Raw genomic sequence first — 14,110 nt, 5'->3', positions numbered from 1 at the left:
GGAAGAAAAAAATGAAATGATACCTGAGTTGGAGTGGGAATGTGGAGTCAAGGAAAGATTTTTTTTTTCATGGTTAGAAATAATAGAGTAAGTTTGTATGATGGAATCACTGTAACAGAGGGGGGAAATTATTGTAAGAATAGGAGACCATTAACAGAGGAAAGTCCTTGATTAGAAAAGTGGGGAGGGATCCAGTGTACAAATGCAAGACTTGGTTATGAGTTCAAGCCATTCAACCATTGAAATAGTAGAAGAAAGAATATGGATAAAGTAGGTTAGGTTTGGTACCTTTTGTGAGAGGTTAAGGAAATTATCTTCTGGTTATTTCTGACTTTTCAGTGAACTAGGAACAAAGTCATCACCTGAGGAGAGAATGTAAAAGAGTTAGTTGACTGACATTTTAGCCCAGACATGTTTTAGTAGCAGGATTGCAATGTGCTGCCAACCTTTCCACTGTGGAAACTGGCATCCTTCTGTTCTGAAAAATATTCTTAATTTCTTTATTTGGTTGTCTTCCCCACTCCCATCTTCCTTGTTTATTTCTGTAAGTCCTTTAGTCAGGAGTTGGACGCTTGGACTGGTACCCCTATGGGATGTCTCTTCTTTCAGCTTTATCTTCTAGTGCTTCTATAGAGTTTTTAATTTCAGCTATCTTATTTTTAAATTTTCCTTACCATCTGATTCTTTAATGGAAGCAATAGCCTCTCATTTAACTTACTAAGGTTTTTGTTTGTTTTGTGATTTGTTTCCTTCTATTCCGTGGATAATCTCTGTTTCCTCCACATTTCATTTTATCTGCTTGCTTATTTTTAGTTTCTGTCTTTTGTGATGTTTTCTTCAGATGCCCGATGATGCTTGGCTGCCCATGTATGTTTGTGTGGGGCCCTGAAAAGCCCGGTGTGAGTGAACAGGCCTTGTTACTGGTGGGCTTCACAGTAAGGTGAGCTCGAGGGCAACTAGCTTTTTCATTGTCAGTGTGTAGAGGTCTTTTCTCCAAGGCTGTTGAGTTTTTTCAAAGTTTGGGGATGGTAGGTATATATGCCTTTGGGAAACAGAGCAGGAGAAGAAGGGGAGGGCTTCCTGTCTCCATAGGTAGACCATTCCTCAGTCCCTTTCTTCACTGTGGATTGTACTTCTGCCCTGCTCTGTGCCTGATTCCCAAGTGCTGAACGTCTAGTTCCATCTCTTCTGGAAACAACCTTGGTAGGATGCAGTGGTCATCTGGCTGCCTGGGTAGGGGCGTGGGGTGACATAGTGAGGAACTAATGTGTAAACGTTCCTCCAGTTGTAGCCTTTTATGCTACTCTGTGCTTCAAAGAACTGAGACTCTCAGATTCTTTAGGGCAAATGAATCAGCTCATTCTCACATGAATCCCTCCACTCCATCTTGGTCCCATTAAGTCACTTACCACTCCTCTAATAGCTTCCTGTCACTCAAAGTTTGGGGCTTGCTTTTTTGTTGTTTTGTTTCATTTTTGTCCTTCGGAGAACTCTGATATGCTAACGTAGTTTCTTTTGTTTGCTTACTAATGGATTTGTCCTGTTAATAAGGAGGTAAGGAGGGGAGAAAGGAGATAAACATATGTGCTCAGCCTACCAGGTTTTTCCAGAACCTGTCCACACTCCCTAAAGGGTAATAATCACAATAACTAACATTTATTGAGAACTTAACTTTATGCCAGACTCTGTTCTAAGCACCTTACATTTATTAACTTTGTATTCATAACAATCTTGTGTGTGTGTGTTAGTCAGTCAGTCGTATCTGCCTCTTTGCCATCCCACAGACTATAGCCCACCAGGTTCCTCTGTCTGTGGAATTCTCCAGGCAAGAATACTGGAGTGGGTTGCCATTCCCTTCTCCAGGGGATCTTCCCGACCCAGGAATTGATCCCAGGTCTCCTGCAGTGCAGGCAGATGCTTACCATCTGAGCCACTAGGTTGAATATTTATTGAGTATGTAACTGTATGCTCGACAGTGTTCTCAGCACTTTACATTTGTTAACCTTGTATTCATACCAATCTTGTGAGACAAGTACTATTATTATTGCCATTTTACAGATGAAGAAACTAAGGCACAGTGAGTTTAAGTAACCTGCCAGAGCTATAAAACTGGTAAACGTGGAGCCAGCATTCAAACACAGCTGTCAGACTGTAGACGTCTCCTGCTTAACATTCTCCCGTAGTACCCCACTCCTTCTTTTATAATCCAAGCAATAGCATGTCATCTGTGCTCTCTGTGATCAGGTCATCTCTGTCTACTGCATTCTTGACTTCAAGTCTTTGACCTTGTATTCTATTCATACTGAACTTCTTTCCCTGAATCCACCGTATTCTTATGATCCTCATGCCTTTTTTCATGCTGTTCCCTCCACCCCAAACATTCCTTTATTCTCCAGAATGCTCACTATAGTGATAGGGTATTTTAAGATATACTTGCATGCATGCCCAGTCATGTCTGACTCTTTGCAACCCCGTGGACTATCACCCACCAGGCTCCTCTGTGCATGGAATTTTCCAGTAAAGACTACTGGAGTGGGTTGCCATTTCCTCCTCCAGGGAGCATATACTTATAAATTGATTATTTGTATAATTTATTTCATATAGCGATCAACTCATACTTTTGATTTAATCCTAATGTCTGCTTGAAAAATGCATAATTGTATAAATTAATATTCCACTGTGTATGAAGGGTTCTTATGTCTAATCAAACACTTATCTCCTCAGATTTGATTGTATTGAAAGTGAGATTTAAAATTCTTTTGGAGTTTAAGTGAAAAAGTGTATGCTAAAAAATTCTAACCTTCTAACCTGTTTTCTAACCTTCTCTTATTGTTTGTTTTTTAACAGCTTTTTCTTCCTCTGGCAAATCTGGAATGTTCACCAAATGTTGAAACTTTCCTTTGCAAAGCTTTTGTACCAACCTGCACTGAGCAAATTCATGTGGTTCCACCCTGTCGGAAATTTTGTGAGAAAGTGTATTCTGATTGCAAGAAATTAATGGACACTTTTGATATCCGATGGCCTGAGGAACTTGAATGTGATAGGTAAATTATGTTTTCAGTTGAAAGCTACTGATGATATTTTCATATTGGTATTAATTTTCAAGAATGTTAGTGACAAGCTTTCATTATTTGTCAACAACTATTTATTGCACACTTAATATATGTTAGGCACTTGTATATCAGCATTGTACACAGTGGTGAGCAAAACCAGACTTGGTTCTTGTTTTTAGAGAACTTACAGTGGGGTGGGAGGAATAGAGAGTAATCAAATAAGCATAAATTTAAATGCACAGTTACACCTGTGTTAATACAACAAGTGAGGGTGCAAAGCTCTGTGAGAATGAATTAAGATGCCTTTGCTCTAAACGGGGGGAAAGGGTATTATTATCAATTCATGGACCTTTCTGCATATGTCTTGATTAATTACTTTTGTCTGCTAATCTCTAGACATTGAGAGCTAATAATTTGAAATATTCTACTGACATAATGAGACTTCATATAATAAATCTGGGAACGATGGTGACAGTTCTCTTTTTGTTTCTTTATCCATAGACTAAAGAAACTCTAGAGCCTTTGTGGAGCTCGTACACTTCTGCTAGATGCATAATCACTTTCTAGAACAACTGATAATACATAGTAAAAGTGAAGGTGTTCTTACTGTACCTCTTAGGAAATCCCCTTCTATGGAAACTTTTCCCCAAACAAGGAATCATATGCAAGAATACTTATAGTAGCATTACTCATAATTTTTTTTAATGAGAAAAAGTCTGGGGGCTTCCTTGGTGGTCCACTAGTTAAGAATTTGCCTTGCAGTGCAGGGAACACTGTTCCGGGAAGATACTACATGCCACAGAGCAGCTAAGTCCATGCTCCACAATTACTGACCCCACACCCTCGAGCCCATGAGCTGCAACTACTGAAGCCCATGTGCCCAGAGTCTGTGCTCTGCAGCCAGAGAAGCCATGCAGTGAGAAGCCCCCACACCCACCAAGAGTAGCCCTCACTTGCTGAAATTAGGGAAAGCCCTCGCAAGCAATGAAGAACCATCACGGCCAAAAAAATACAATTTCTTTAAATGAGAAAAAGTCTGAAAGTCCGTTGTAAGAATAAGTAAATTGTGATGTACTTACACACTAGGATACTGCCATACAGTTATGAGGGCGGTTGTCCTACATCTGTCAACATAGATAAATCTAAAAGTTATAAGTAAAAAAAAAAAAGTATGATATATATAGCACCATGTCAAAAAAGTTCAAATCCTGTAAAACAATACTGTATAACATTATAGTTGGAAAAAAACATAGTAAGGGAGGAGAAAGAAAAACTGAACTTGTAGTAATGAATACTTTGGAAGAGAGAGAGAAAAGAGAGTAGGACCAGAAAGGGGTCCCAACTGTATCTGTAATAAAGTAAAACATATACTACCTTTTGAAGAAACTAGTAGATACATCCATGTTTTTATATGGGCATACACTTTATTATTTTCTATTCTTTCTAAGGCATATTTAAAATGCTTAAAACCTCCACTAATTTCTTTTTTTTTTAATTTTTAAATTTTTTGGCCATGTGGTATGTGGGATCTTAGTTCCCCGCAGGGATCAAACCCATGCCCCCTGTGTTGGAAGCTTGAATCTTAACCACTGGACCCACCAGGGAGGTCCTCCACTAATTTCTAAACCATGTAGCTCCTCCAAAATAATTCTGGGTGTGTAGAAACTCAGTGATAAAGTTCTGCACAAAACAGAAATATCACTTGTATCATTCTGGACTGCCTTGAATAAGGGAGGCAAACAACCATACCGCAACAAAATGGTGATGTGAGTTCAGCTGGTCGTCAGCCTTCCTCTTGGTGATCTTCTTGCCCTTCTTTATAAACTTAGAAATCACTTGAACTTTGTCTTCTCCACCCAGGAAATGATCTCACTTCAGTCATTTTAATTGTCATCACCTTACTATGTGGCTGATCTACTTTGTTTATGGATGTTAGAAAATAAAAATTCATTTCCCCAAGACTTATATTTCAAAATATTTCGAACAGATAAGCCAGCATCTTTTTGTCTAGAGACTACCAATCAAGATAAATTCTTTCTTAAACACTTAGCCTTGAAATCAGAATTTATTTAACAGTTATTAATTGATTGTTTTCCAAGTAAGGGAGTTTTCATGTTCACTTGCCTGATACTTAATATATATGTTAGTATATTGGGGCCCCATTAACAACTACAAGTTTTTAGTCAATTTCAAAACTTCCTCCCCAACTGTAAACCTGTATCTGCTTAAGTTTGTATGTCTCCCCATCAGTTATGAATGCGTAAGGAGGGACTTACCTGGCAGCCCAGTGGTTAAGAGTCCATGCTACCAATAAAGGGGGTGCGGGTTCAATCTTAGGGAACTAAGATTCCACGTGCCATTTGGCTGGGCCAAAAGATTTTAAAATGATAATAATAATAATAAAAGAGTTTTAAAATGAATGCATAAGGAATATTTTATAGTTGTGAAGTATAGCATTAAAATAGTAACTCAAAAATGTTGGCTTCTTTTATTTATTTATTTTTAAATCTTTACAGATTACAGTACTGTGATGAGTCTGTTCCTGCAACTTTTAACCCACACACAGAACTTCTTGGTCCTCACAAGAAATCAGAACAAATCCGAAGAGACATTGGATTTTGGTGTCCAAGGCATCTTAAGACTTCTGGGGGACAAGGCTATAAGTTTCTGGGAATTGACCAGTGTGCACCTCCATGCCCCAACATGTATTTTAAAAGTGATGAGCTAGAGTTTGCGAAAAGTTTTATTGGAATAGTTTCAATATTTTGTCTCTGTGCAACCCTTTTCACATTCCTTACTTTTTTAATTGATGTTAGAAGATTCAGATACCCAGAGCGACCTATTATATATTACTCTGTCTGTTACAGCATTGTATCTCTCATGTACTTTATCGGATTCTTGCTAGGCAATAGCACGGCATGCAATAAGGCAGATGAGAAACTGGAACTTGGCGACACAGTTGTTCTAGGCTCTCAAAATAAGGCTTGCACCATTTTGTTCATGTTTTTGTATTTTTTCACCATGGCTGGCACTGTGTGGTGGGTGATGCTTACCATTACTTGGTTCTTAGCTGCTGGCAGAAAATGGAGTTGTGAGGCCATTGAACAAAAAGCAGTGTGGTTTCATGCTGTTGCATGGGGAATACCAGGTTTTCTCACCATTATGCTTCTTGCCATGAACAAAGTTGAAGGAGACAACATTAGTGGAGTCTGCTTCGTCGGCCTTTACGACCTGGATGCTTCGCGCTACTTCGTCCTCTTGCCACTGTGCCTTTGCGTGTTTGTTGGGCTGTCTCTTCTCTTAGCTGGCATTATTTCCTTAAATCACGTTCGACAAGTTATACAGCATGATGGCCGGAACCAAGAGAAACTGAAGAAGTTTATGATTCGAATTGGAGTCTTCAGTGGCCTGTATCTTGTGCCATTAGTAACTCTTCTGGGGTGCTACGTCTATGAGCAAGTAAACAGGATTACCTGGGAGATAACGTGGGTCTCTGACCACTGTCATCAGTACCATATCCCATGTCCTTATCAGGTAAAGGCTATCATTTGTATTATTTCACAATTTAATTTTAACATGGCATTCCCTGGAAATATCTTTGAATTTATCATGAAGCTAAAATTAGATTTCAGGTGAGAAAATCCAATAGAGGGAAATGTTCCCTAGGCATCAGTTGAAACTGGGATGAGTGTCTTAAGAGTTGTTTCCTCAAGTTTTAGCTTCAGTTACAAAGATAGTAAAGTGCCTCGTTTAGCTGTTCTTTTAAAAATTAAGTTAGATTGCAAAAGCAGATGAATGGTCATGAAGAATAGAGTCAGAAGAACAGGCTCTTGTCATATGGAGAAGAAAAGGAACTTTTGCTAAATTGGGAGTAGTTTTTAATTCTTTAGTTAGTTGAGAAAACCCTTATTTGGGTTTATAATAAGATATGTAATATATAATTTTATATTTTGCTCATATACACTTTTAAAAACAGAATTTTTGCCTAAACTATCCTGTCATTTCTTGTGACAAAAAGCACAATTAAAACAAAACATGATTCATGTGTTTCTGATACTTCTGATTAAAGTTGTGATTTTAAGATTTAAAAGTATCTGAAAATAGAAAATCTCTTAGAGCATTTTAGTTGAGTTTTTAAAATAGAAGCTTTGTTTTTAATAGATTTTATAAATTTTTCTTGAATATCTGTATATGGTACTGACTAATGTTGCTTGTGAGTGCTATGTCATCACAGTGTATCAGATCAAGCAATGTATGGACTGAATCATTTTACGTAGTAATTTATATTCTAGAAAGTTACTGCACTGTAACAGTGAAACCTATTTTACATACTGGTGTATGGGGATAACGGTTTTACCTGCCTTACAGCCTGTCCATAGTCTGTTATCCATCATCTGTTTTTACTATATAATCAATAAGGAAGTACTCTTAAAGTGATCCTACCATATTTTGTCCTAGATTGCTCATATTTTTGGCAAACTTGGGGGGAAGGCAACCGTTACATACTGCTAAAAAGTATAAGATATATGATGTTTTAAGATTAGTTCTCATGTAAAGAAAAACTGTATTAGAAGATAAAGTGAGAAAATTCTAATCTTATAATGGGGAAGGACTTTATGATATAAAATGCAGGAGCTATGAAAGAAAAGATTGCTAAATTTGACTAAGGAAAATTTTTTTTTCAGATTCTGCATGGCAGAAAACCCCACCATAATCAAAGTCAGGAGACCAACTGGGAAATTTTATTCACACTTCACATTATAATTAAAGGGCTAATTTCCTTATTTATGAAGAGGTCCTATAGATCAATACTGACTCTACGGGCTTCCCTGGTAGCTCAGTCGGTAAAGAATCTGCCTGCAATGCAGGAGACCTGGGTTCAATCCCTGGGTTGGGAAGACCCCCTGGAGAAGGAAATGGCAACCCACTCCAGTATTCTTGCCTGGAGAATCCCGTGGACAGAGGAGCCTGGCGGGCTATAGTCCATGGGGTCACAAAGAGTCGGACACGACTGAGTGACTTCACTTCACTTCACTTCATAGATCAATAAGAAAAAAATCAACAATTTGGTATATAAATAACAAAAGGATATGTCAAGAGGTCACAAAAAAGGAAAATAAAACAAGCTATTCTTAACATAAGAAAAATGCAAATTAAAATTATAATAAAATCATATTTCTGCTTATGACATGACAAACGTGGTTTTATAACCACTGTATTGATGAAACTGTGGCAGAATACACGTTCTAGACTTTGCTGCTCAATTAGTTCAACCTTCTGTGGGAAGAATTTTGATAATATCCATTACTTAAAGTGCACGTACTCTTTGATCCTGTCCTTCTGGGACTTTATCAACAGATCTGCTCACAGATGTGAGATATTACATACATACAAAGCTAGTCACTGTAACATTATTTGCAATGACAATAGGAAATAACCTGAACATCTATTAGTAGGGGTAGTTGAATAAATTATAGTTCATTCACATAATGGAGCGGCCTTTAAAAAGAATGTTCTACTTACACTGATATAGAATGGTTTCCAAGAAATATTAGTAAGTGTAAAAAGAAAGATATAATGCCTAATGTATAGCATTTTGATATTGTATAACATTCTAAAAATATTTGAAAGTTTATACTTGAAAGAAAAGTATGATTTAATTTTTACAAAATTTCCACATTTCTTTCATATTACTGATGCTTACTTTGTTCTCACCTAGTTTTTGTAACATAAACATCAATAGTGCATAAAGACTCTAAATACTATGCTGTTAAAAATGAGTTTAAATGTATTTTTTTTATAGATTGTAGTTAAGGAAAATAGATAAATATTGAGAGGCACATATTTTGGGAATTATAAGAGGCTGCTATACTTACAGAAAAAAAAAATGCCAGATATCAAGCCAAGATGTAAAGACATCCTTCCTAAATGTATTTAATGTGTTTTTCCCTTTCTAGTTATATATTTTGTTAAAAGTTCTTTGTTCAGAACTTCTGTGAGGAATGTATTACACTTATATAACTATCCATTATGCCATATCAAACATTTCATAAGACCAACTGATTTATACTTTTGTTCAAGTTTTGCATTAGCTGCATAGATTTCTCTTTACTTTAAATTTATCACTGAAATTCTTCTTATTTTTTTGCAGGTAAATACAGAAACTCGACCAGAACTGGCCTTATTTATGATAAAATATCTGATGACATTAATTGTTGGCATCTCTGCTGTCTTCTGGGTTGGAAGCAAAAAGACATGCACAGAATGGGCTGGATTTTTTAAACGAAATCGCAAGAAAGAGTAAGCATCTATTGAATTATCTGACATTGTTTTAAAATAAATAGATCAAATACCAAGGAACTATTCAAATCATCACTGTACTGGAGTTTCATTATATTAACTGTGTTTTCAAACTGTAGTCTTTTTTCATTGAGAGAGATGCTTTATTTTAGTATTTGTTACAGTAGTCTTTGACATATACTATTCTATTGAAATATAAATACAAAGTTTGTAAAATGTACATTTTCTTTCCATGGCTTATAATATATCCAATATTATCACTGCTATCATTGAATTCATTGTTTTGGTTTCAGCATTGTAAATAATTTTATCCTTTTTTATCAGTGATAAAAGATGAAATGGGTCAAATATCAATATATATTAAGCAACATAGAATATGATTCAAATGTGGTATATGATCATTACCTTTAAATTTTATTACACATAGTACTGACTTAACGTGCCACTTATTTGCCTTGTTTAAGATGGTAAAAATTTGAACTTATGGAGTATTCTATAACAACATAGTAGACTTACATTTATGAGTAAATAGTTAATTTTATTATTTACATATGTTATAGATTATGTACAATTGATGTAATATAGAGTTTTTAAACTGTTTCCAATTGGTTTGATTGGTGGACATTTTTGTGGTAAAAATTTTAGAACCTTTTTACAAATTAATTTTTGAAGTCTGAAGAATTCACTTAACTGGACTTTAATTTCCTTCAACTATAATTATATCTCTAACGCTGGTGGCTCAGATGGTAAAGACTCCACCTGCAATGCGGGAGACCTGGATTGGATCCCTGGGTCAGGAAGATCCCCTGGAGGAGGGCATGGCAACCCACTCCAGTATTCTTGCCTGGAAAATTCCATAAACAGAGGAGCCTGGCAGGCTACAGTTTATGGAGTCGGACACAACTGAGTGACTAAGCACATCCCATATTTATGTGCCCACACTAACTTCAGAATAACTTGCCATAACTTGAATATTAGAAAGAAAACAATTGTATTTAAACAAAGACCATTAATTATATTCTATACTCTCTCTCTCTGGTTTACTTTCATATTTTATATCTTTGTTTATGATACACATACAAATAATCCCCTACTTTATGCCAGTTTGAGTTTTTTGCCCTCATCTTTTGATTTTGCATATTTAATTTCTTTCTACTATTTATGCTGACAAAAGCCACTGACAGTGTATGCACAAAAGATTTCACTTTGTGGCAATCTACTTATATCTCATAGTATTTATAATCCTAGATTTTTATAAATAATGTAAATCATATAGAATCTAACTTGAATGAATAAGGATTTTTGGCACAAGATGTATGATATGCTTTACGGTTTCTATTATAACACTTAACCTTTATCCGGTAAACTCTGCTTGAATTTTCTTACAGTCCGATCAGTGAAAGTCGAAGAGTGTTACAGGAGTCATGTGAGTTTTTCTTAAAGCACAATTCTAAAGTTAAACACAAAAAGAAGCACTACAAGCCAAGTTCACATAAACTGAAGGTCATTTCCAAATCCATGGGAACCAGCACGGGAGTGACGGCAAATCATGGTACTTCTGCAGTAGCAATCACTAACCATGATTACTTAGGACAAGAAACTCTGACCGAAATACAAACTTCACCAGAAACATCAGTGAGAGAGGTGAGAGGGGATGGAGCGAGCACCCCCAAATTAAGAGAACGGGACTGTGAGGAGCCTGCCTCCCCAGCAGCACCCAGCTCCAAACTCTGCGGGGAACAGACGGACAGGAAAGGCCAAGGCCGGGCAGGCAACGTGAATGACCAGAGCAGTGTGTCTGAAAGTGCGCGGAGTGAAGGAAGGTGAGCTTGGACTTGCTTCTCTTAAATCATATGACTATTTCAAATACTGCCTTACACATTTTTCATTAAAGCATAACATTTTCATTTCCAGCATAAAGCTGGAAAGAAAGCATTCTTTGAGATGACAGGTCTATACATTTTTAGTCCAAGTCAGTTTGGGGTTAAGAAGTCTGGATTCTGCCTATAAATGCTCTTTTATAGTTTAATTCTTAGTATTGGGAAGAGCCTTTCATGTATATTGTTCAAATAGAAAAGTAACGTTCATTCCTATGGTAATTGTTAAGAGTTGCTTGTGAATTTAGGGAAATGTTTGATTCATGTACAATACAGGCTATTAAGCTTCAATTAGCCCTACATTATAATACTGTCTAAAAGGTATTTGTCATTTTGTATGAGTTTGATTATAAAATGTTTTTATTTTCTGAACATGAAAGGATATTGACATTACCTTTAATGAATTTTTCCAAATGATCACAAGTGATCTAAACACAGGTAAGTATTGAATTAGCCAAAATATTGACAGCTGACTACTTTTAGGTCTCAAGGCTGTCTTACCTCATCCTCCCAAACTAGACCAAATGTACCTCCAACAGCTTTTGCCTACTAGATTATGTATTATTAGGTAAGTGCCTTTATCGTCCCCTAGATTTGTAAACTCCTCAAAGGTGAAGCTGAGGTCATACTCATCTTTGTGCTCCCAGCCTCTTACACAGGGTCTAATCCATGGGGGAGAATCAACAAAAGGTTTGCTAAACTAAGGGCAGGAATCCTGTCTTATTCCCCATGAGATACCATGCTTAGCCCGTACAGGGGTGGTGCTTGATGAAGTTTCTGAAGTTAGCAAAAATTGTATTTGAAAATAAATTATTTGTACTTTGAGGTGTTAAGAGTATGCATAAAGAGTTAATTATTTTCTGGTAAAAGTGGTTACTGGTTAGGAGTAAAACTCATGGAAAGAGAAATAGCAGTTGTAAGGACATCCAGCATCATGTCTGTGCTTTGGTGTGTATGCACATCAGCTTTTGTTGTGTTACCTAGGGTAACCCCGAAGAGTGATGTCCCCGAAGCTGGCCCAGTACAGAGCAACAGTGTGCAGGCGTCCAGTTCTCCAGAGCCAGGCAGCCTCAAAGGCTCAACATCACTGCTTGTTCACTCGGCTTCAGGAGTTGGAAAAGAGCAGGGCGCTGGCGGTCATTCAGACACTTGAAAACCAGGTCATCGTGTTACTGATAAGTGGATCCCTGCTACACTGGAGGTGACAGTACGCTGTCTTCCGAGAATCACTGTTACCGTCTTCTTTTGCACTTAAAGCTACGTCGCCTCTTGTTACACTGGAAACAATAGATTCTGAGAATGTGATTCATTTCACACAGAGGTTAATGGCGGCAGTATATCTCCCCAAACGGAAATGTGCAGGTTAATAGTATTTTTCAAGTTGTGTGGGAGGAGAGACTGTTAGAGGAATCTTCCTTTCCTATTTATGAAGATTCTCCTGTGTCAAAAGTGTTTTAAGTTGTACTATGCTGTTTCACTTTTACAGTATAAAGTCAAGATTTTTCTTTGCTGAAGTATTTAAAACTGATCTTTATAGCATGTTTATATATTTGAAAATGAATTTTTATGTTTTGAACTTTTTTTTAGAAATCCTCAAGTCTGTTCAGATATTTTTATTATGTTATTCCAATAGCTGATTTTAGCACTATTTTGGTAGCTTTTACATTGAATTTCTAAGAAAATAAGTATTCTTTTGTAGTATAAAAAATAGTTGATACACTGAAATTCATTTATAATGGAAACTCAACTTTAAAAATCTGTTTACCTTATCATCTTCAATGTGTGAATTTTATAAAGTCTAGTTGTTTTAGGAATTTCACAGATCTATTATGCAGTTGAAATAAGGTGCTTACTGAGTGTCCAATGTTGATAATACTATGCTGCTGACTGATCCTTCTGATTTTTTAAAATGAAATGTTCTGAAGGATTAGTAGATGAATTGTTACTCTTTTATAAATTAAGCCAAGTGCAAGATGAATTGTTACTGTTTTATAAATTAAGCCAAGTGCAATTGATTCCTTTTTTTAATATATCATGACTACCCGAGATTGTGTTTGTATGACCATTTACAGTTGCTTATACATTTAACTTTTGTTTTTTAACATCTAGAATACTACTGACTTTTCGCATTTTTGCAGTATCTTTCTCAGACATAATGTAGAATTCATCTGTGCAGCTAAATAGGATTTTGCTGAATATTCAAACATGTGCTAGCAATATTAGTGCCAAACAAATGGGAAAAAAAATATATAGTCCTGATAAACAGAAAATGTATTTCATATAACATACTCTGAAATATTAAAGAATTTTCTTAATTTTGTTTTCAATGAATATCTTTCCCTGAACAAAGCTTTCTTATGCTTTTGGTTTTTTCCTCTATTTAACATTCTGTTAAAGCATAAAAAGAAAATCATCATGTACTGTATGAAAAATGTAAATATTAACTTTTCCACATTTTTTAACTTTGTATACAACAATTTTGTGTAATCTTTTCAGTAATAAAAGTTCTCTGTATATGAGATTATAGAGTAATGTATGGTTATGCACAGTGTTCCTGGCCCAAGAAGTGGTATAGTTTTTCAGATTGGTGGCTCTATGACTAATAAGCCAGAATAGGCTCTTTTTTTACCTGGAGAATCAAAAGACAGTCAAGACTTGTGTTATTTTTTCTTTGTCACAGTTTCTTCTCAAAGTATAACTCTTGTTCAGTCACTGAGTCACATCCCACTCTTTGTGACCCCATGGACTGCAGCATGCCAGGCTGTCTTCCACCATCTCCTGGAGTTTGCTCAAGTTCATGTCTATTGAGTTGGTAATGTATAGTATAATTATAGAACTGTTTTTGTCATAACTTTTTAAAGCCAAGTGTAGACCTGGGAT

At 36.2% G+C, this 14,110-nt stretch overlaps 1 protein-coding gene across 1 annotated transcript in view; it reads left to right on the top strand.

Annotated features, from left to right (window-relative positions):
• Window positions 1-13,738, top strand: part of FZD6 (frizzled class receptor 6) — a 35,111-nt gene extending 21,373 nt beyond the window's left edge. Inside the window, exons 3-7 of the mRNA XM_061123629.1 lie at window positions 2,848-3,044; window positions 5,570-6,587; window positions 9,205-9,353; window positions 10,742-11,176; window positions 12,215-13,738. Of these exons, the coding sequence (XP_060979612.1) occupies window positions 2,848-3,044; window positions 5,570-6,587; window positions 9,205-9,353; window positions 10,742-11,176; window positions 12,215-12,383 (1,968 nt within the window). The 3' untranslated portion in view covers window positions 12,384-13,738. The remainder of the gene's footprint in view (window positions 1-2,847; window positions 3,045-5,569; window positions 6,588-9,204; window positions 9,354-10,741; window positions 11,177-12,214) is intronic.
• Window positions 13,739-14,110: the final 372 nt, after the last annotated feature.

This window comes from Dama dama, chromosome 21 (genome assembly GCF_033118175.1).
Source record: "Dama dama isolate Ldn47 chromosome 21, ASM3311817v1, whole genome shotgun sequence".
NCBI classification, from domain to species: domain Eukaryota; kingdom Metazoa; phylum Chordata; class Mammalia; order Artiodactyla; family Cervidae; genus Dama; species Dama dama.
This window is presented reverse-complemented; position numbering and strand designations above follow the sequence as displayed.